General features: G+C 42.4%; 1 protein-coding gene and 1 long non-coding RNA gene across 7 annotated transcripts in view; one reads left to right on the top strand and one right to left on the bottom strand.

Annotated features, from left to right (window-relative positions):
* LOC126488281 (uncharacterized) overlaps positions 1–17,748 on the bottom strand; it is a 37,289-nt gene extending 19,541 nt beyond the window's left edge. For both annotated transcript variants that reach the window (XR_007588634.1, XR_007588631.1), the window contains exons 1-2: positions 17,622–17,748; positions 1,994–2,312 (exon numbers count right to left, since the gene is read on the bottom strand). This is a non-coding gene — a long non-coding RNA (uncharacterized lncRNA). The remainder of the gene's footprint in view (positions 1–1,993; positions 2,313–17,621) is intronic.
* Positions 17,749–17,912: 164 nt separating this feature from the next.
* Rbms1 (RNA binding motif single stranded interacting protein 1) overlaps positions 17,913–23,296 on the top strand; it is a 213,954-nt gene continuing 208,570 nt past the window's right edge. For all 5 annotated transcript variants that reach the window (XM_050121549.1, XM_050121603.1, XM_050121579.1 and 2 more), the window contains exon 1: positions 17,913–18,135. In XM_050121549.1, coding sequence (XP_049977506.1) covers positions 18,061–18,135 — 75 coding nt within the window. In that variant the 5' untranslated portion in view covers positions 17,913–18,060. The remainder of the gene's footprint in view (positions 18,136–23,296) is intronic.

Genomic DNA, 23,296 nt, shown 5'->3' on the forward strand with positions numbered 1-23,296 from the left:
AGAAAGAGCCTGCAGAGATAAAGTCATGAGTCAAGGACGTCCAGTGATGCCAACAGCTACTAGGCCCGGAAAGGATTTCCCATTGAGCTCCCAGAGGTAGTACAGTCCCCGGAAGCTTCAGTCCCAACTTCTGGCCTGCAAGCAAGGAGAAGATGCATTTATCTTGCTGTAAGCTATCAATGCCGTTGTGAATTGCGACAGCAGACTTGAAAAACCTATGCACCTGCCTATACCTTTCTTTATACAGAGACCCTCTTAAAGCTCTTGCCAATTACAGATTGCGCGCTCCGCTCCTCCAGTCTCCTGGCAAGACTAGGGGGATTTGTCTCATCGCCACACCTCTCAGCTCTAACGGTGTCCTGGTAACAGAAAATGAAAGTCGGTGTTTATCGCGCTCATTCTTATTAAATAGGCTTTAACTTTAGAGACGCTCATCGCTTTCTTCTCAGCGTGCGTTAGGTCTACATGAATAAGATGCTATCATGGGGGATCATGGGGATAGGCTCTGTGGTAAAGAATTGCCATTTTAAAAATGTTTTGTGAAAGTTATTGCTCAGTGGGAGTTATTTTAAAATAAAACTGTCAGTTTCATGAATAACCATTTTTATTGCTAATTTCCACAACAATGGCTCTCATAAAGAATACAATCACTAGGTGGCCTTCTAAAACAATCGGCACTAGAGGGGTCCTAACAAGACAGTGGCGCGACTGTTGCTTATTTTCAGAAAGAGTCAGGGCACATTTGCTCTGAGAGAAGAGCGCTAAGACCAATCATAAGAGCTCCAGGTGAGCAAAAGGTGGGAGAAAAAGCAGAGCACCCTGGGCGGCACGAGGGGGAGCCAGGTGAGTTCCTGATACTGAAAGCCCTGCTTTTCAACAAGAGCTCCAGAGTTCAGAGCCATAAGTGCTAATTAAAGAACGCAGGCCTGGGGACTTTCAGGAGAGTGCCTGGGACACAAGCCAGCTCAGGAGGGTCTGCTGACTACTGATAAGGGTCTAGGGTGCTGGGTCAACTTCCTAATACACAAACACTGCCTTTTTCAGAGCAGTGGCTTTGGTCCTGGCTCCGCACTTTAACTCCTGGGAGCTTTTAAATGTTGCCAGCACAGGAAGGGCCATCCCAGACCAAGCAGGTCAGGGGTTTGAAGGAATGGAATCCAGGCAACACCAATGTGGAAATGTTTCTAGGGTTTTCTAACGCACATCCACAACCGACAGCCACGGCGGAGGGGTCGAGCGAGCAAGTCAGCCTAGGCTCAACTCCAACACACTTGCTGTTTCCACAGAAAGAGCTCTTGGAAACAGCTGCATCCATTTGCCGACCAGGCTCCTGTCAATGGTCACTCTCAAGTTACAGCAGTGGGGCGGAGTCCTTGCCAAAGGCCATGTGACCGCGAAGATGAAAACAGTAAGTCTCTAGCTCCTTCTAGAATGAATGCCCAACTCTTCATGGAAAGCGTCACTACTATTTAGCTTTACTGCCTTCAATGTTTTTTTTAAGGACTATACCTTTATAGTTGGAAGCTGTCTTGTATGTTTTAAGGCCCCTTACGGCATCCTCCACCTTTGCACTATGTGGCAGTAGGACCCCATCACACCCAGCTTTGATAATGAAAATGCCAAATATCACATGGTGTACAAATTACCCCAGCAGAGAAACATACTCTACCACACTGAAAAATGGATAGTGGCTTGTTGTTGTTCATGGTAGATAGTTCTAGAAAAAGTCACTACACACAGATTAGTGAAAGCTTAGCCATGGTGCCTAAGGGAAATACAGCATCAATGCATTCCTCATTCTCACAATTTCCTTAATCGATCAGCTCACACTCCTGCTTTCTGCATTATTTAAAGTTGTATTCAATACGCATTTCCTTAAAGTAATTAGATACAGCGTTTCATTATAATAACATATCAGTCTAGAGGAGGTTAACATTTTCCTCACCTAGCCAAACGTACTGTAAATTTCGTAGGTTGTAGCCTCCCTACTTACAATCACTGAACGCACAAATCCAGCCACTTTCCATAGCTTTATGGCTCACTAGGGATGGTGCTTGAGCCCCGCTTAGCATAGCCTCATGTGCAGATCGGTCGACTTCCCCTTCATTTCTCCAAAAATGTAATATCTCTGGTTCATTAGCACCGCACCCGCTGCTGACAGTGTAAACGCACGGCTGGATGAAGCTTGTGACACTTGGATTGTCTCCGCGCCCTGCAATACAGTCGTCTTGCCACTAGGAACTCTAGACAGCCTTTTAGCAAAATCCTTAGGGTCACGTTGAAGGTGGATGTCACCAATTAAAAGCACAAACCTGAAACACGAAAGAAAGAGGATTTAAAAAGGCAATAAATAGCAAAAAAGGGCAGCATGGGCCAGATGGAGCAAGCAGGCAGAGTCGTGCTTTGTGGGCAGGGACTCAAGCTCATGGCCACTCTTCAGGGGTCTGCAAATGAGGCGAAAGTGCCCCAAATGTTGATTTGGGGATGACAGAGAAGCTGAGTAGATGGACGGATAGTGAAGATGTGAGGGTCTAACACCAAATTGTCAGAGTTTATTGATCACGTTCTTATACATAGGGCATTTGGTAAATAGTTATGTGATAGATTAAAAAGTAATGAAGCAAGTGTTCAAATATGCCATGGTCTTTTAAACTTAACAATTCATAGGTGCTACATAAAGAATAGGATGATGTTTTCAGAGTCTTCGTGATCTTTTTAAAGAGATCTTGTTATGTTTATTTTATGGGTATGGTAGCCTGCATGTATTTTATACACCACGTGTGTCTGCTGCCCTTAAAACCAGAAAAGGGCACCAGATCACTGGGAATTAGAGCTACAAGTAGTTACAAACCAGTATGTGGGTACCAGGAGCTGGAGTTGGATCCTTTGCAAGTGTTTATGTTCATAAACACTTAGCCATCTCTTTGGCCCAGGTCCTAGTGGTTTTTGTGAACCGCGCCATGCTATCCAAAGAAGTTTTCAACTTAGCAACTTGTTAAAAGTGTTACAGTCACAGATGAAACCCCAAAAGTGAGTGGAGAGTGACCAGTGAAAGGCGGGAAGGATGCAGGTTGGCTTTTGCTCAAGAAAGTTTGGAGCTGTGACCCTTGTTGGAGCATGTGTTCCTCATGTTGTGGTGACCCCCAGTCATAAAATTATTTGTGTTGATACTTTATTGTTGTCTGAGGCTGCTTGCTCATTTCTTGGCCACACAAGACTCCCGAAATAATCATACAGAAATCTGTTTCAATTGCAATACTGCTTGGCCAATAGCTTAAGCATATTTTTGGCTAACTCTTATATGCTAAACTAACCCATCTTCATTAATCTGTGTATCGCCACGTGGCTGTGGCTTATCAGGTAAAGTTCCATTCCTGTTGTCTGTCTCCAGAAGGGCTACATGGTGTCTCTGACTTAGCCTTCTTTCTCTATGTATATCTCTTCCAGCCTGGCTGTATTCTGTTAATTGACCAAAAAGCAGCTTCTTTATTAACCAATAAAAGCAACACATACACAGAAGGACTTCCCACACCACTTTGAAACTGTCATTTTGCTACTGTTACAGATCATAATGGAACATCTGTGTTTTTCCATGGTCCTAGGGGAACCCTGTGAAAGGTTTGTTCGAGCCCAGAGGGATCATGACCCAAAAGTTGAGAATCACTGGTTTAGAAGATAGAAAGCCATCACCCATCCTGACCTATACAGTTCTGATCAGACTAGGCTAGCCCTTTTCCCTCAAGAAGAATAAGAATAGCCTCTGAGACTCTTCATGGATGGTAACTGCACTTCACATGGGACCTTGGACCAATAAACGGTAAATTTCAGTGTTCCACATGTCACCCAAGGCTGTCTGTACTACCTGGAATACAGATATCATTTGAATGCTTCTTATTCTCTTGACAATTATTTTCAAACATAGCCAAGATAGTGGTGGCAGCCACATGCGGAGACCTAGCCTCTTAAAATTATCATAGCTGAAATAGGGTGTCTTGTTATTATTCTAAGGGATTTTTACATAAAAATGGATTTAACAACTTATGGACAGGAAGGATTATCATCCTCCTTATCTTGTAGTGAGGAAACTGAGGCACAATGGAGGTTAAGTGACAGAATAAAAGAGTAGATTACTGAATTTACTCTGAAAAGAAAAAAAGGGAAAATATAAATATGATAAGAAAAAAAGGTAGATTATTGAATCTGATTTTAAAAAGCAACTACTAGTTTTAAATGTTTCAGCCAATGGCTTAGTAAAGAGTAAAGCCAGGTGGGAAATCTGAACAGAGATATAAAGAGAAACTAGGCAGAGTCAAAGAGATGCCATGTAGCTGCCGAAGGATAAAAACGCCTGGAACTTTACCCAGTAAACCATAGTATTAAGATTTAAGAGCTAGCTAGAAATATGCTTGAGGCATTGGCCAAACAGTGTTGTAATTAATATAGTTTCTGTGTTATTATTCAGGTCTGGGCATCTGGGAAACAAATGAGTAGTTTCTGTCTACAAAAAGACTAGACATTGCTGATGTATTTATTGCCTTCATATATTGTATATAGTTATTGTACTTATTGTGTATAGTTTTCTTATATTAGTTATAGTCTTCTTTTTTATTTTAGACAAAAAAGGAGAATTATAGTGTTATGTCATTTATGTTTGTATAAATAAAGCTTGTCTGAAGGTCAGGGTAAAGCAACCACACTAGTCAACCATACAGGCCAGGCAGTGGTGGCACACACACCTTTAAACCCAGCAGCCACACTAGTTAGCCATAAAGGCTGGACAGTGGTGGTGTACGCCTCCAATCCCAGCACTAGTGAGGAATATAAGGTGAGATGAAACAGGAACTCGCTCGCTTTCAGTCTGAAGATTTCAAAGAGATAAGAGTCTCTCTAGTGACTTGGCTGCTTTTCTTTTCTGATCTTCAGGTTGAACCCCAATATCTGTCTCTGGGTTTTTTTTAATTATTCATGCCACAGTTAAGTAGCTTTACCCTGTGACCACGCAGCAGTTCAGTGTAGGCTCCATAAAAGCAACATGAAGGTAATGGTTGCAGCAATGAGTGTTCTAATTAGCACCGTTGTGGCGATCATTTCAAAAGGAAGGTAGATAAAAAAAAATCACATTTCACACTGAACATGCATGTCACCGTCATTTGTCTATAGCACCTCAATAAAGCCAGAAAAATTAAGTAACTAAGCAAAGAGCCAGTGTAATTCTGACTCCAGACCAGAACCTACCAAAAGCAGGTGTATATGCACTGTCAAGAGACTGTGCTATAGCTTCATGCAATCAGCAAATTCATCTTGCATTAGATTTCCTGAGTCTGCAGACCTATTAACCAATTAGTAGTATTTGCAGATCATCTGGCTCCCGGATACTCATAAAATACAAGATTTCAGTGCCCTTGGGGAGTCTGTAGATAGGCTACCAGAGCCTATGAGAGAGATTTACTCTTGTCTGTGTTGTCTTCATCTCTTATTGTGTCGTCTTTGCTCTATCTCACTAATGTTACCTCTCAAAAATTGGTTAGCGCATGCGACCTAAGGTATGACTGATTTAATAATTTCATAAGTCAAGGGACAAGAACAAGACAAGTTGAGAGGCGCTCTTTCCTTCAGAATGGGGTTATCATTCTGGAAATCTCAGAAGGTGCTGTGGCATGAATGAAGAAACCAATTGTTCCGACAAAGACATACTTTATTACACAGAAACAAATGACTTCAGAGCAAAGAGAGCTTCCGACTGTGGCTGCCAGAAGAGCCCAGAAAACAGATTCTGTTTGGCTCACAACAAAATTAATCATGTGCAGAATGGTTCGATCGCATCGACGTTTCTTATCTAGTACCTGTGGCTGCATATCCGTTTCAGTACAGAAACAAGCAGACGGGAAGGCAGGGATGAAAGGGATGTCTACATTTTTGTTCACAGTTTAAGACAGAAATTTGATGAGGAAAAAGAAATGAGGAAAACAGGCCTATCAGAATGTTGATACTGGAGGAAAAGAATCTGTTTTGTAGGTTGATTTATTAAGGGGACTAGGCTAAATGAACGCAATTGGTACCAGGTGCTGTGAAAAGGCAGGTCTGGGGAGAGCCTCCTAGAGAAGTGAGGGCTGTGAACTGGAGCCTGGGCAGCAGAGAACACAGGCAGATGACAGCGAAGGAACAGTCATTGGGACACCACTTCTGTCATCTTTTCAAGCCTGCTCCAATTTTCAGCTTTCTGATTATCTATTATCTATGTGTCTATCTAAAATCTATCTATCATCCATCTATCACCTATCTAAGAATCTATGTATATATGTATGTATGTATGTAGGTACCTACCTACCTACCTACCTATCATCGATCTATCTGTCTCTCTATCTAGGATCCATGCACATACATGTGTGAATGCATACATGCAGAGATCACCAGACAACTTAGGCTGTCATTTCTCATGCTTTTCCATGTCAGGATTATAAGCTTCAACCACCACAATTGGCTTAAAGACAAACAAACAAATAAGCAACAACAGAAAACAAAACAGGGGTCCTGAGGATCGAATTCTGTTCCTCATGCTTGCAAGGCAAACACTTTATTGACTAAGCTATCTTTCCTGCCTGACTTTCTTATATTGGAAGGAACTAAAATAAAAGCTGATGGGAAGCAATTAGCAGAAAATGAACAGAACGATAGGTACTGGTTTGTTTTCTCTTTAAAGCTGTCTAACCTGACTTGACAACAATAGAATTTGAACTCGGTGTGTGGACGGGGTGGGGGGTTGTCACTACTGTGTACCTTAGATATAAGCTAATTCCACTGGAGCAAGAAAGAAGTCATTGGGATGAGTAAAGCCTCTTAAACACCATTTCTTTCTAGTCAAATGTCTCCAGACACTTAACATCTGCATTTACACTTTTAAAACTTGAGACTATTCATAGAAAATATTGATAGTATATGCTATAATGGTATGACTTGACATTATGCTAGGATAGCTAATGCCACAGAAAATAGGAAATATATTTGTCTCTTTAATCTCTACTTACTATTTCTTTACATTTAAATTCATGAAGGATGTCTACAGGATTAGACACAAAGTTTAAGAGATGTGCAGAGCTTCTCCATTCATAGAGTAAAAAGTAAAGTAGACGTGTGGGTAGGTTCTGAAATGGAGTTGCTGAGCGAATAAGGGACACTCCCAGGTCCTGCATCTTGTTAAACATAGTCTCATCTGTCTGGCCCGGCTGGGGTGTGGCCTCAGAGGGACTAGAACAGATGACGACACACACGCCTGACCTCTGAGGAAACCATCATTCTAGCAGTGTCTGGAGTAGGACACACGCCAGTGGATGAGAGAAACCCCTTCTGAAATTTCGCTAGCCACCAGAACCTGTGAAGTAACACGGTCTTCACTCCTGTGGCTTTCTGTAACTGAACGCCACCTAGAATCTATGACAAGCATTGTTTGGCACAGGCATTGTGGCAGTCATGATCATACCACAAAGGGCTGAAGATATTCACACGCTTTTGAGAGTAGCTCTTCACTTTGAGAAAGTGAACCTTCTGAAGATCCGCTGAGAAGGTTGCTTTTTTAAGGGAATTTGTTTTCTTTGAAAAAAAAATCATTTAGTCTTTCCTTTGCTTTCTTTTTTTGACTATATGCTAATTTTCAAAAGCCAGGTATATTCTTGCTATTTAAATGTCACTGAGATATATTTGAGATTTTTTTTCAATGACTGAGCATTTAGCAAGCGTATCTATTGCGCCATTTCTAAAAGGATAACTGTAGAAGCTCTACCATGTGGGACAAGCACATTTAAAAGAAGAAATGTAATGGAAGCATGGTTTGGCATTTGACTTTGATCCCAGTAGCACATAAATAAATAAATAAATAAATAAATAAATAAATAAGGAAGGAAGGAAGGAAGAAGGAAGGGAAGAGAAAAGAAAAGAAAAGATACAATGAAAGGAATATCACATGAGAATTATGGAACCTGAAGCTGAAATGGTGTATTTTTTTATTGTTACAACAATCTAAATCTATCAGTAGGAGCTTCCTAAAGATAAGGATGGCTAGAAAGACAATGTTACAGAAGTGCACTTACTAACTTCCAAACAAATTATGAAATTAAACCGAAAAGTCAAGTCTTTGTTTACTCTTTGTTTACAGTGAAATAAGGCATTAGGCATTGAGTGTAAATTCGATTCCAGTCCTGATTTCTCTACCCTGAAGCTTCGGCGAGATGTAATCTTAGATGTAACCTTCCACAGAGCTGTCCTGTCGTCTGCCAATTCAAACCTAGTAACCTACATAGCAGGGAGATTGTGGGGATTAAGTGAGATAACGTACTGTAAGTGGCTGACATTGTGTGAGACACACCAACGGTAAGACACAAAAGCCAAACGTGAACCAACAAGAAAATGACAGAGCAGAAATGGATAGGCATACTTTGCCCATGCTGTGCCAGCTCCAGTTACCCACGGGCTTAGTAAGTGACAAAATAAGTTGGCAACCCAGAAATGTACAGCCACTCTCGTCTCCCTGCACAGCACAAAGAGGTGCTGGCTCTTTCCTCTCAGAGCAGAAAAGGGCAGCCTTTCAAAGAGTGGGGATACCCCAATCACCAAGCACACTATAACCCCACAATTGCATTACCTAGGCATCTAACTTACTTCATTCTAAGCACCAGGATGCAGGGCTGGCCTTCTGAGCGCTAGGTTAGGTTCCCCCCCCCACACACACACACCTTACGCCCAGCAATCTCCATGTCCAGAAAGTGTCATCACAAGCATGTTGACAGCACGGGGTTGCTTGCATTTTGTTATCACGGGTGTGTCCATCACAGCATATACCAAGTGCAGAAAGTCCTGACGGGGGGAGGGGGGGGGGGGGGATGGGGATGGTTTGCAATCACTGCATTCTCCATCATGCACGCAGGAAATGGAAACAATTGACATTTATATGAGATGGAATTTAGCTCTCTAGACAGATTTACAGTCTTGCTTATGCTCCAATATCCATTAGAGGGAGAGGGTTACAGACGTAGAAAGGTTCATGCAATCCTCGGAAACATAATTTGATGGAGAATAATATCCCCCCCCAAAGTGCAGGGGGACAGCTTAGTGGCAATCTAATTGAAAGCCACTACACTAGGGTGACTTTTAGATCCCCAGTGTTGTTCAGTGTCTCCTTTTAGGGACAAAAATGAAATTGGGAAAATTCTCAGTTCTGGGAGGATAGAAAATATGACATGGTTGTTAACACTTAAAAATACAAGGAGGAAATTTAAAGTGTTCGTAGAGGTATGTGTGAAACGAAGCATTTTAATAGAAGAAAAATGAGAAGGAAGCATTAATTGATGTTCAGAAATTAAAATAGTCCCTGCTGACACGGTAGGAGGAATGAGAAGACAGATATAAAGGCAAATAAAGGGACTTGAGGTCATGGTGGAACAAGTCAAAGATACTCATGTGTCAATAGGAATTTGTCCTACTCCCATTCTAAATAGCAACATCACACGGTAGTCCTTCAGTGGAAGGTAGACTGCAGGACCTCGGCAGAGCCCATGAGATGACAGAACCTATTTGACACCTCGGAGTCTCCCACTGAATCACAAGGCGATCCATTTCAGGAGACCCAGAGAACACATCGCACTGTTAGAAAATATTAAAAGATGAATATCCTGGGCTATTTAGTCAACAGAAAAGATGTCTAAGGTGTGACTTGTCTCATGGGGCATAGACTAAATATTATCCATGTTCTACAGGGATGAAGGTGTGTTCTTTATGCCATAAATTACATTCTGAGCACCTAGAAGGGAGAGATTTCTTGGTAACAAAATTGTTTTAATATATATATAAATATATTATATGTGTGTGTGTGTTATTTAAGGAAAACATTATTCTACAAGGTCTAGAGGTCAATGGCAATTGAGGATCTCTGCCTTATGTGATCATTTGATGTTAAATAAGACCATACATAGATGTTTAACTTAATTCTTGCATACTATAAACACTGCAGCTCTACTTCTTCCTCTGACCCATTGCTTTGTGTGCGCGCATTCTCTCCTGAGACGATCCCATCCTCTCTTAATTTTTACTACAACCCATACACCACGACTGACTCCCAAGTCTCGGTCCATCTCTGTTCTTTCCTCTTAAACGGAGGTTCACAGATACCAATGCCTACTATCCGCAGTCACTAGGATGTCTACTGGTATCTCAAAATCAGGATGACTGTAACACAAATAACGAAGAGCCCATGCCTATGCCCTGTTCGCAGTGGCCGGTGATGCAACCAACTTAAATATCCATCAGCAGACGAACGCGCAGACCAAATGTGATATATGTATGGTCTATGTAGCAGAATTCTATTCGGCCATTGAGAGGAATACAGCACTGACCCTCTATTGCGGAGGAATCAGCAAAGCAGAATGCCAAGTGCAAGGAGACTGGCACAAAGGTCGTGTGATATATGGCTGTGTTTAAAAGAAATATTCACAATTAGTAAATCAAAAGGGGAAAGCAGACTGCTGGCTTCCAGAGGCGAGGAGAAGAGGGGAACGGGGAACAAATGCCTAACGAGTAACCTTTGGAGTTAGCACCCATGTGACATATGGTGTTTACTGTATGAGCGGCTAGAGTGTGCAGAGCAGTTAAGTAATAGAAACGAGCTTAGTACACATTGCTATGGTGGTCAACCTCCAACACAATATCTAACGTCCTACCTCCTTCATGGGTAGTCAGTCCACTGCCACGGTGTTCCTCCTAGAATAAGGCAGAGCTGCTCGCATTTCACTTCTAAGATGAGGCTATCAGAGACACCACAGCTTCTGTCTTGGTGAGCCATGTACTTAGTCCCCTGCCTTGTCTGTCATTTGCTTTTGAAGCAGTTAGCTATCCTATCATGAGTGAGTATTTCCACAGATAGGCACATGCTAAGTAGGCTATCAACGAACAGCCTGGAACTGGATACGTAGGTTCCAGGCAAGCTTTCAGGCAAGTTCTCCAAGAGATCTGCTTGAGCTCACAAGTGACTCTGAGCCAGCTAAGGCACACCCCTAAATCCCTGGCCCCCCAAAGCCATCTGAAGGGATGCATGTTGAGTGGCTGAACTCAGAAAGCAATTATCAAACAGCAATCGGTAATTACTACAATTAGGATATAGCCCTTATGATTTTGATTGCATTCTAAAGAGTCAACCTTGTTACACTATCACAAATGGGATTAAGTTTCAACACACGAATCTGAGAAACATTCAAACCATGGTGCTCTATGCTTTCCATTCTAAGTCATGATGAACTATTCGTAATTTTCAGTTATACTTACAGTAATATATGACATGCACACAGCCTAATCTTTTTTGCCCAGAATCCTCCAGCTTTAGCTCTATGTCTGCTCTGTTTCAATCAATCATACCCCTATTTTCTAGGTAGGTTCATATAAATCAAGTTCAGAGAACAGCTCACACTGGATGCTGTGGGAGGGGCACCACACCCAACTTAAAGAAAGTCTGAAGGAGCCCAAGGTGAAGGACAGAGTAAAAGTGAGCCAGGTGAAGAACTCTGAAAGGTGCCCAGAAGTCCAGAGCTGGTTGGATTTGTACAGTAAGAAGGCTGGAAGAAGCAGGAATAGATGGGAAAGGAGAACCCAAAGACAAAAATAACTGTGCAGTCTTAGAAAGGAAAGGGCTCATGAAGACAAGAGTCAGGAGTTGTGCTAAAAAGTCAGAACGATCAGTGCATCTCAGAATCTGGTGAGGCATGACCACTCTAAGAAGTCTTATATTCCTCTTCATGGTCTTCCAAAATGTACATCAGTATTTATAAACAAACCCCTCTTCTTTATCTACAACACACAGTGTTCAGGGCAATCTTTTGATGTTTAGTTTTGGTAGGAGTTTTGTATTGAGACAAAGTCTTGTTGTGTAGCATAAGTGGCCTCAAGACTGCCATCCTCCTGCCCTCAAGTCTAAAGTGCTAAGACTGTAGGCACAGAAAATCGCCCATGGTTACATTCAAGGTTTGCCATGTCTAACTCAGGGCTCCACAAAATAAGTCCGAGTACAAGCATGCGCAAACATCAGACCAGAAGACATACAGACAACCCTTCTTAAAGGCTGTGAAACCAACCAAACAAAACAAAATTCCCCGTTCATGACAAAAGCCCATCATTGATTCAGGACATTGCTTCCTTTAATCTGCATTATTGTTCTTTCAGTCTTCTAAGAACTGGCATCTGTGTGTGGCAGGCAGACTTTTGTCATGCAGAATCCTCAAGGCACTTCTCTTTAAGTGTTTTGTAGACATATCTCATCACGGAGTATGGAAGGAAGACAACCTATCAAACAGCAGTTTCTACTTTTTGCATAAAGTATTTTTTTCTCATGAGTTGAAACCCCACGGATAGCCCACTAAGGCCTGAGCACAGGAGCTTTTTGCAGGAAAATGGCTAATTTTATCTGTCACTTATTTCGATTACTCTCAGACAAATGGCATCAGAAGAAAAGAGCATTAATCTAAAATAATTTGTGTAGTCTGCTTATGATTTACTATAATAAAAATGTTTACCTTTGTTTATAAATGAAACTAATTTGAGGAGCCTAGAAAAACCAGTCTCTGCCTCCAGGTTGTCTTATTGCAGAAACACAACCTTCAACTTTCCACCCATGTAAATCCTTGCTGCTGATCCATCCTTACTAGATACCCCTGAGGGACTTTCCCTCCATGGCTTAAAACTCCTAACCCAGGTCCCAGCCTCCTCCTGATTCTCTTGCTTTCTTTGTAGATTTTAACTGAGCTTTGCCACTATCTCAACTCTGTCACTATCCTTGACCGGAAGTCTCATGAAGCATAGACCAATTACACTGTCTTCCCAGGGTCGTGCTCATAGAAAACGCTTCTTCAACACTGGCTAAACACAAACCCACAGGGAAAAGCACTCCGCTGTTTAGTTGGTTCCTTCCAGAAGTCATCTAAATACCACGTTTCATCTGACAACTTTCATGAGCTCTTTGCTCCAAATGTGGTAAGCACACAAAATATATTTTAAACACTTTGTTATTATTGCAATTTATTTTTAAAAGCAATATGATTTAAAAATTTTTCTTAAAGCAAGGCATGGTTTTCTTCACAAATGACTACTTAAAATGATTGAACAAAATGTCATAAAAACCTGGAACAACCTTAATATGCTAAAAAGAAAAGAAAAGGAAAAACACAACCGCAACTATAAAAGACTATTTGGGTCCAATAAATGTGACTAGGAGCTAATCAATGGGCTCCCATTGAACAAAGATGGGAGCATCTACAAAAATGATGATGGCCAAGGACTGAAGCCACCCAAATTGGTTTAAAGTCCATGAAATCAAGATGTTCAAAATGATGATCTTTAGATTTTCCTATAGAAACAAAAACAAAAAAAGTTTTGAACTTCTCAAATGAATGAAAAAAAATATTCAACCAAAGAATTGGAGAAAGAAATCCATAGACACTTTCCAAATAAGTACAGGCAGAATGCTACAATTAGAACACGCCAAGTTTCTGCTCCTAGTGAAATACTGTGTTTGGTTAACTTCTGAATATTGCACTAGCCCATGGATGGTTGATGGGGATATTTATAATGAGCGAGTCAGGCTGATAGCCACCGTACTTCTAACAAACTTTAATACCATCACTAAGAACAAAACAGTCATCACATCTTTGATTGTCACTCAGGGCACACACCCAGTTAACTAGTTAGTTAGTTAGTTAGTTAGTTAGTTAGTGGGGACTAGTTAGTTCTCCCAAAGGGAATCTGCATCTAGTCAAACTTTCAGAGCTCAACCATCACTTAAAATACAACTGTGATGTTGCAGTCAGTCAGGTGAAAAGTTCTATAGGACAAGTGTTCTAAATCCTTCAACAAATAACCATCCATGTAAAAACTGATTGGAGTGAGGTTTTAGATGTTAAGATGCTCAGGAGCATATAAACCATATTTAATATGCACCATCATTTCACTGAGACTTAAATGAGGGGATTTTTGACAGCGGAGGAAAAATGAGCAGTCAGTGGGAATTAACTGTTGTTAACAGATTTTTTTCTAAATGTATTAGATGTGATAAAATTAGAGACTATTCTTATTTGTTAATGGGTGAGTCTTAAAATTACCTGTGAACTGCTGGTGTTAGAGATAGCCTTTAAAGTACTCCAGGGAAATAAAAGTGGTGTGTGTGTGTGTGTGTGTGTGTGTGTGTGTGTGTGTAAACCTGCATGCATGCAAGTATGACAAAATAATGTAAGTCCAAAGCAGATGTTAGGAAAAGAAAGATTATTATTCTATTGTTGGTGCCTTTGCATTTGTTTGGAAGCAATGATACTTTTGTTTTAGAAATGTATTAGGGTGAGATGTGACATATATATACATACATATATGTGCATACATATGTACAAACACGCACAAACATACACACACAAAAGGTCTATGGAACACTCAAAAAGAATATACTGAAATATATTCCTAAACTTCTATAGTCCAGGTCATCTTTGGTTTCTTCCTGAGTACTCCTAACCTTCTGCCCTTGTGGAGAGAATCATTGTTCTAAATTCTATGTTATTATTATCTATGTTTTTATTTATGCTTTAAAAATTATTTATATGCTTATTCTTAATACTGTTTTTCATTTTGCTTTTGAAGCTCATAAAAATGAAATCATGTTTTATATGTTATCGACTTGCTACTTCTTTTAAAATAGATTTAAAAAATAAGTGTGTGTGTGTGTGTACATGCGTGCATGTATGTGTGTGTGTGTGTGCGCGCGCGCACGCACATGAGTACAGGAATCCATGGAGGCCAGAAGAGGGTGATGCATCTCTTGTAGTTAGAGTTGCAGGTGTTTGGGAGCCAGAACTTGGATTCTAGGAACCAAATTTAGATTCTCTGAAAGAATACGGTGCACTCTTCACCACTGAGCCAACTCTCCAGCCACTTTCCTTGCTTCTAAGCACAGCACTAAACTTGAAATGATGTGGACTGATGCTTTTAATTGTAGTTATTTTCTTTTTGTCACCTTGTGCCTATATACCAAGGATTTTTAAACAATTGCAAGGTTGGTGGACATTTATTTTTAGTGTTGTGTGGATATTCCTTTGCACATCTCCTGGTGTGTAGAAGAGCCTATAATGTGTATGCACCTGCAACTGCGTTATAGGATACATGCAAATAAAGTTGGATAATGGCAAACTACGTTCTGCATTGGCGCATCTTATGCTTCTTCTAATATCCAATGCTCTTGATAATTTCCCTTCTCCCTCCTTCACCAGCTGTTATTATTTTCATAGCTCTTATTTTGTTTTTGCCAGTCTGCCAAAAAGAATAAAATGATATCTTATTGTAATGACCGTATTACTAATTGACTGTTAGTATATTTTCATATGTTGGTTGAACATTTGTTGTTATCCCTTTATGAATACATTTTTTTTTAAAAATCTTTTATTCTAACAAGTTGTTTCTCTTTTTCATATTGATTTTAAGTAGCTCTCTGTATATTATGCATATTAACCTTATGTAGTTATCTGTAAAAGTAATTATTTTGTAGCTAATTTTCTTGCTCCTTCTACAAACCAAGGATCTTAATAATCTTGCACTCTCTTTTCCCTTGTGAATCTTTCCCCACATCAGAACCGAGTAGCTACCCCTCTGTATTGTCTTCTAACAGCTTTGTGATTTTGGTTTTTACAAGTAATCTTCAATGCAACTGGAGTCTCCCTGACTTTGATAATTGTGAGCCAGGGCTTTGGTTTCCTGTTTTCCATGTGGATAGCCAATTGACCCAGAAACATTTATTGAAAAGTTCATTTTTTTCTGCCCACTGTCCTGAAATACTGGCTCGGTCATAAATCAAACATCTATCTAAGTCTGGGTATGCTTTTGGGCTCTTTAAAATGGACTGAATTTCCATCATCCAAGAGGGAAAAAAATAGTAAGTAGAACCATCTAACTTCTGCAATTTCCTATGTCTTGCAAACCAAGACCTACTGAGTTCTTTCTCAACTTAATTCTCCCCCAGCTAGACACTCCTCCAAAAGCATTATTCCCAGTCTTTCTGGGCCTCTAGCACATCAGGTCAGTGAGTTTTTACCTTACAAACTAAAGCGTTCTCATGTTGAAACAATATGAGTAACGTTCACCTCGTTAAACAGGGCAACATCCTAACCTGCAGGTTGGTATTAATCTCCACAGTGACCAGCATGTGACAGAAATGAAGTAAACCCGATTTCTTGTGAAATTTTATAAGGATGGATGAGGATGTACATGAGCTGCCTCCTGACATGTCGGGATTGTGCTCGCATGAACTACATCTCTTTTACTTTTGTCAAAAAAAAAAGTATGACCTAGAAACTTTCCTAAATCATACAAAAGATAAGGGCTCCAGCTCGCTGTTTTATCAATTTCGAAGTTCGTCTTACAAAGTAATCACATAAAGATCCGACTATTGAAGAAAATCATGCATCTCTATTCTGCTGGATTTACTTGTGCTGAGAAGTGACTCCAAATAAAGGGCAAAACAAAGCCACTGAGTTCTGTCCAATAAATGTTTTTCTCTTTGCCTTTTATCAGCTGTGCAAGGACACCAACTTAGGGACAACCCCCCCCATCCTGTTGTACATTTCGTATTGTCTCTTTTTTTAGCTAGAATATAAAAGTCTTCTGCAGGCAACTTCAGGGACCAATTAACTCCATTAAATTCTATCCAGTTATGTAGTGAAGTGAACCGCTGCTCGTCTGGGGCTGTCTAGAGCTGAGACAATTAGGAGACGGAGAGAAGCAGAAAGAGAGATTGATTTTATGTGTCAACGAAGCACGCTGCAACAATATGCCAGCGTGACTTTCAAAATGGCCTTAAAATATTCCAAACTCAGGGAGTTTCCTTGCTCCTGAGTGGGAGTTGACAGACTGTCTGGCAGCCTTAGAAAAGGCAGGGAGAACGTCTATATTGTGTCCTGTAATAACATTCTGCCCCTTTTCGGCATCTTCGCCTTAGGTTGACCCGCCGTTTGTTGTGGTGTGTGTGTGTGTGTGTGTGTGTGTGTGTGTGTGTGTTTGTGTGTGTGTGTGTGTGTGGTCTTCTCTACGCAAAGGGCATGATTTCACATCTGGGAAAACCAAACTGAAGGACACTAACCTTCCCAAGGTCACTTAGAAAATGAGCACTGTGACCTGGTGTGTGGGTGGAACAGAACCCAGGTGTCCTGGCTCCAGCTTTGTGGTCCGGCATTGAAGCATTTTCCTTTGTGGGGGGAAAAAATAACCGGTCGGGGGATATAGGGGAAGTGAGAGGTCAATCTGATTTCCTCTCTCCGCCACCTTACCTCCCTTCTTCCTTATGAAAATTAAAAACTCGGGAAAGCCAGAGGTGCCTGCTAGGCAGTTCTTAAGCAGGGTCAACCAAACCAACTCCCACCCCCGACACAAAGCGATCGCGGCTCCCAAGGATTCTGGGCGTCTTCTTGCGAGCCTGGGAGGTGAGGAGTGGCGGAAAAGTCAGCCCTCACCTCCAGCGGGTCCCGGGCTCGGCGGCGCCCAAGCCCCGCCCCCGACCGCCCTTCCCCCGCGGCCTCGGCAGCCAGCCCCTCTCCCCTCTCGTTGTCGGGCGCACCCACCCCAGATGCCGCCTGGCACCGAGCGCAGCCGCCGCCGCCGCCGTACTTTCCACTTGTATTGATCACTCCTAGCTCGGCTCAGCCTGCTCCCGGAGCGCAGCGCGGCCAGCGCGCCAGCCCTTGGCAGCTCGGGCACAGTCGGGCTCCCAGAGGAAACTCCTTGGGAGCGCCCTGTCCGGGGTGTCCTCTGCGCTCTGCAGTGTCTTTCTGTCTGCCTGGAAGGAGGAGGAGGAGAAGGAGGAGGAGGAGGAAGATCAGAAGGAGGAGGAGGTGGAGGAGGAGGACGTCGTCTGGTCCCGGTTGGGAGGTGGAGCAGCGGCAGCAGGAGCCGCCGAGGCAGCCGCCGCCGCCGCCTCCGGAAAGGGAGAGGCAGGAGAGATCGGGACTTGGAAACCCCAAAGTGTCGGCGACCCTGCACAGCAGGCTTCCTTCCAGCTTCATGGGCAAAGTGTGGAAACAGCAGATGTACCCTCAGTACGCCACCTACTATTACCCCCAGTATCTGCAAGCCAAGGTAAGGAGGCGCGGGGAAGGGTCGCCAAAGGAGGGGACCGCGGAGGCTCGCGCCGGGCCGGGCTGGGGAGGGGCGCGCGGCGACCCCGCCGTCCCCGGGCGCAATTGCTGGGGTTGCTAACTATAGCGCTGGCCTGGGCAGAGCCCGGCTGCGCGCGGGGCGGCGGCTTCCCGGGGAGCAGATCGCGGCGATCGGGTTACAGAGAGTCGCGGGGCGGGGAGGGAGGGGGGCAGCGACTAGACAGGAAAGGACCGCCGGCCCCTTCCTGGCCGGCGAGGAGGGGAGGGTCTCTCGGCCTCGCGGCGCCCCTCGTCCAGCTAGGGCTAGCGGCTGGCCGACGCTTGGGGGCCCGCGGCAGGACCCGCTAGTGGCGTGGCTTTCCGACCTCTCCAGGGCCTCGCCCTGCGGGCGGTAACTCTGGGGTCCCCGGGAGTGGCGCGCGGCACCCCCCACCCCGCCCCGCCCCGCGGGACTCCCCTCCAGCTCCCGCGCGCGCGACGAATGTGGCCGGAGGGAGGGGGCCGGGACCGTCTCCTCCCCGCCTCGGGCCCTGCGCGCCAGCCCCTTGCCTCTGATCTTTGTGCGGTGTGGCACTTCACCTGGTTACTGATTTCCACTTTTACGCTGGTGTTTTGGGTAGAAAAGTGGCCAAAGTTCACTCCACATTCATTGATGTCCCTTTAAATCTTTTCTGTAGCTTTTACGTAGGGAGGGACAATGGGCAGATTTCGATGCGCAGAAAGAAGTGACTTTGTATTTACTTTTCCCCTCTTTTTTTTTTTTTTTAAACTGTCTTATATGTTTACGACAGAGTGATTTTCACTTCTGCTCAAAAGTGGCCTCGGCACACTCTTGGGTAAGGACAGCTGATGACATGTAGCCATAGAAATTATGGCCGGCTTTCCAGGGACCCCGAGTACTTTGTTGATGGGCCTATGCTAATTTTACAACAGTTCGATCCCTCCTCAACTAATTTTAAAAAATTATCTGGGTTCACGAAAAGCGCATTTATCCACCATGGAAACATCTGCGATAGTTAGGGAAAGCAGAAGATGTCGGTGGGTACACTAGCCTCCTTTGGTAGTTAACACCTAGCATGCCCTTCTAGATCACAAAAGAATCAGGTATGGATGCGGCGTTTGAACTTTTTCTGGGGATGGATTGCTTGCAGGCAGATGGGTATTTCTGCCCTGGTACCAACAATCTGTGATTCAACCTTGAAAGCTTTCTTCCTTTCGGTGTGTGTGGTCCATGTTATCCTGTACCTACAGCATACCTTAGTGTTTGTCCATGGAAAAAGGACTTGTCAGCAGAGGCCAGACATTTCCCAGCCCTCGAAGACCTCCTTGCGGCTCCCTCGCCATTCCCTCTTACCTTAGATCGCCAGGGCTGGTTAGGCACTGGCAACTGAGAGCACCACTGTTGGTCTCCATGAGGTTGTCATGTCATTGTTTTAAGAACTTGAGGGAGATGCTTGCCTGGCGTGTGAGTGTGTGTTTGTGTGTGTGCTGCCCGCACCCGTGTGCTATGCCGAAGCTGTTTGAAGAAATTCTGTAACGTAATCAATGTGCTACCTTTTAGATGTGTTATATATTTAATGCGCTTATTTAAATTATGCAGCATTCCGGTGCCTGAAGGACAGCCTATTCAACACTTAACTCCATAAATTATAAATACACACATTCAGGTGAAGAAGAAAAAGAAGAAAAAGCCATGTTTCTATGCAACATTTACCTTAGTAATTTTTATGTACCATTAGTAAGTTAGAAACCAAGTACATAGCATTTAATATAGCTAATGCAATGCCATTTGGCTTTTTTTTTTTCCCTGTAAATAATTGAGGAGAGAGAGAAACGGCAAGAGCCTGCTGGAGTAATTAGGGCTGGATCCCAGGAAGCTCTCGGGCCCATTTTCTGAAAGTGTGCTTCCTGCATAAAGCGTTTAATATTGATTTGTGTTACAGTAAATGACAGTCTCAAAACAGATTTTGCCGTTTCTCCTATGAAATCTGAAATCCTATTACCCCAGCTCCCTTTGTTTCGGGAGGAAGGTGCGTCCTCAGTTGACCTATATAATGCGGTGTTTAAAAAAGTTTGGTAATTAAATCTAAACTCCCTATTGTAAAGGTGTCATAATTAGTTCAGAAAGGAGCATCTCCAAAAATACAAAGGCACCAAATGCAGGTTTTAGATGGGAGAGTCAGAGGCGGGGACATACACCTCCCTTCCTCCTCTCCGCAGCCGTTGGTAAGATGGTGGTGATGAAAGTCAGTAAGAAAAATGGAGACTTAATTTGGTTTCTAGTTTAATAACAAGCATAATTCACCTGAAAAGTTAATAAACTCCGTGTGACCCTGTTGTCTACAACAGGGCTGGTGCTTGTCCATGTGCGTTCTGACCTTCCTGAGAGAGACTACGTCACTCTCCGTAAAGTACACTGATGTGTTTGGCTAGTCCCAGTTGTTGCAAACTTGTTTGGAAGCTGGATCAAAAACTAAGGAGTGGTTTGGTCATTGAAAAAAGAATTTTAACCTGTGAATGTGAAGCCGATGTGGTTTCGTTAGATCAGGAAGGAACAGATGAAGCTGCTGTATTTCATCAGAGGAATAGGTGATTTTAAAAACTACCTTAAGATGAGTTTTATGGTCACACTTTCACAAGTTGCAGGTGACGAATGCTTCTTGTGTTAATCTAAGCACAGACTGTTTTGGCAAATTTGTTTTGGAAGATGCTCCCATGAAACACATCAATTCCGTATTTTGCAATCAAGAAAATAGCACTTGGAGCCAACAACTGCATTGGTGGGCATGATGCTTTGACAGAGAAAATGTGACATCATCTCCAGGGAGCATCAGGTACCTGTGAGGCCGCTGAGAGGAGCAGGCCATGGGTGGACGAGATGTAGTTTCCAGTGTGTCTTAGCCTATAGCCACGTGGAGCTCAAGTACCCAGATTTTACCCCAGGGAGGGTGGTTTTGTTTGTTCTGTCGTTTGGTTTCTCCGTCAGTACTGCCTTATTCTAGCAGGTAGCTCTATCGCCTGGCACATTCATCCTGAAATAGCCGTCCATGGAGTTTTGTAAACCCAAACACACACTGTTCTAAAGACCATTCCAGATGTTAAATGACTTAGGTGATACTCAGGAGAGTTAAATATGTGCTTCAGTTTTCAGCTGTTCAGAAAAAAAGAAAAATTGATTAACATTCTAATTCAAAGATTTATATAAACAAGTTGTCAGCCAGTGGCTATAGGAATTTTACCTCTGTACAGGCTACTACTGCACTTGAGAAACAATATAGCATGCATCAGTGCTGATGTGCGTGTTTGAATGTTACTGGGGATACAATGTGTAATCTTTCCCTTTTGAAGAAGAAACGCAGGTTTTTCTTTATATTGCTTTGTGGATATTTTTACCAGTTGAAGGCAACATGACACATATAATCTTTTCTCATAGACCTTTGGTATATAGTTCTCTAAACTATAGAAGCTTCCATTTTGTGCATGTAGTGGTCTTCTGTACTAAAGAAATATTCTATAAATAAAGAAATGGTTTTTTTATGAAGAAAAACATAGTTTTGTTTTAAGATGATTTTTGTATAAATGGATACCAAAGAATATATCTGAACTCAGCATCAAACTCTGAGAGATAATAAAGTAATTTAGAATTCCACTAATAAAGGCTGTAGGGACAAAACAGTTTTGAACTCACCCTCTTGGACACAAAACCGTTTCACTGGATTTTCAAACAGATATTTATCTGTAATCAACAAATATTGTGCCAAACAGTCTGAGTCTTCTAGAAATTAAGGTCATGATTCTACATGCATAAGTAGCAACTATAACAAAGAATGAAGCCATGGGTACTTTGCATCTTATGATATATATACCTATGTTAGCTGGCTGTGGTGGCGTATGCCTTTGATCCCAGCACTCGGGAAGCAGAGGCAGGCAGATCTCCCTAAGTTCAAGGCCAACCTGATCTACAAAGAGAGTTCCAGGACAGCTAGAACTGTTCCAGAGAAACCCTGTCTCAAAAATAAAATAAAGTAAAATAAAATAAAACTAAAAAGATACACTTACCTTTACCAGGTGAGTAAAAGTTGCTTAAATGTATCAGTTTAATAATGCAACATTAATTTCTCTAGTAGGGTATTTTGAGTGTCTGGACATGGCAGAAAGACTCATGGTTATGGGATTGTTAAGGGTGAAGTTACACATTGTAGCGCCCTTTCTTTCAGGTATCTTTAGAGTTTTGCACAACATAACATACAGAGAGACACAGATTACCTCTCTCTGTTGAGAATGAAACCTTAAGCCATTAGAAGAGGATGGGGGAAGATGTCTGGGAGAGGGAGGAGCACATCCTTGTGCATCACTGCTCTGGATAGACCTCCGGTTCTTTGGCAGTGTACATTTTCAGTGCGAGAGACAAAAGCTTTTGCTAATATGTTGCTGTGTCTGTGTTTTGCCTAATGATGCTTTTGAAACTCTAAAGTTATTCCAGCCAACTTGATGGGTAATAGAATTTAAAGTTTCAAACCTTTTAGGTAAGTGGACGATATCTCTTTTCCCCTTTCTTTTTATGTAAGAAAGACTGTCCAGGGAAGCAAATCATACGTTTTCTTCTGCATCACGTTATCCAATAAAGACACAGAATGGAGAAGTTAGTGTTCTATAAAAATGACATGAACAGCTAAGAGCTCGTTCATTCTTGTAAAGAAGAGGGCTTTCTTGTCTAGTTTGTTTTCTGCTGGGCATTCATGGGTTGGCTGGTTTGTTTTCTCCAAGCATAGTGCCACAACTCCTCTAGAAGCCTGTCCCCAAATTCACCAGCGCTTGCTAGCAGACTGGTGTTATTCATTGGGGGAAGGGAGAGGAAGAATGCAAAGTTATTTAAGGACAGAGACATTTTGTCGACGCAAATCTACTAATATAACAGTTCGGCCTAATTTTCTAATCAAATCAGAGTAGAGTGTGCTTTGTTATTTCCTTTACTTTGTTTCTGCAGTAAAATGATTTGTGAATTAGTAAGAACCCTAAAAAGAACTATATATTGAAAGGTCAGTAATTTTTGCAATCAAAAGTTCCTCTCCTTCCTCACTCTTTCTTTCTCTCTCTTTCTGAGTCTGCGCATGAGCGATCATAACAAAGAGTATGGATAT

The sequence above is a fragment of the Alexandromys fortis genome, unplaced genomic scaffold, assembly GCF_014885135.2.
Source record: "Alexandromys fortis isolate MF-2015 unplaced genomic scaffold, M_Fortis_MF-2015_v1.1 scaffold_8_9099976_23576923, whole genome shotgun sequence".
NCBI classification, from domain to species: domain Eukaryota; kingdom Metazoa; phylum Chordata; class Mammalia; order Rodentia; family Cricetidae; genus Alexandromys; species Alexandromys fortis.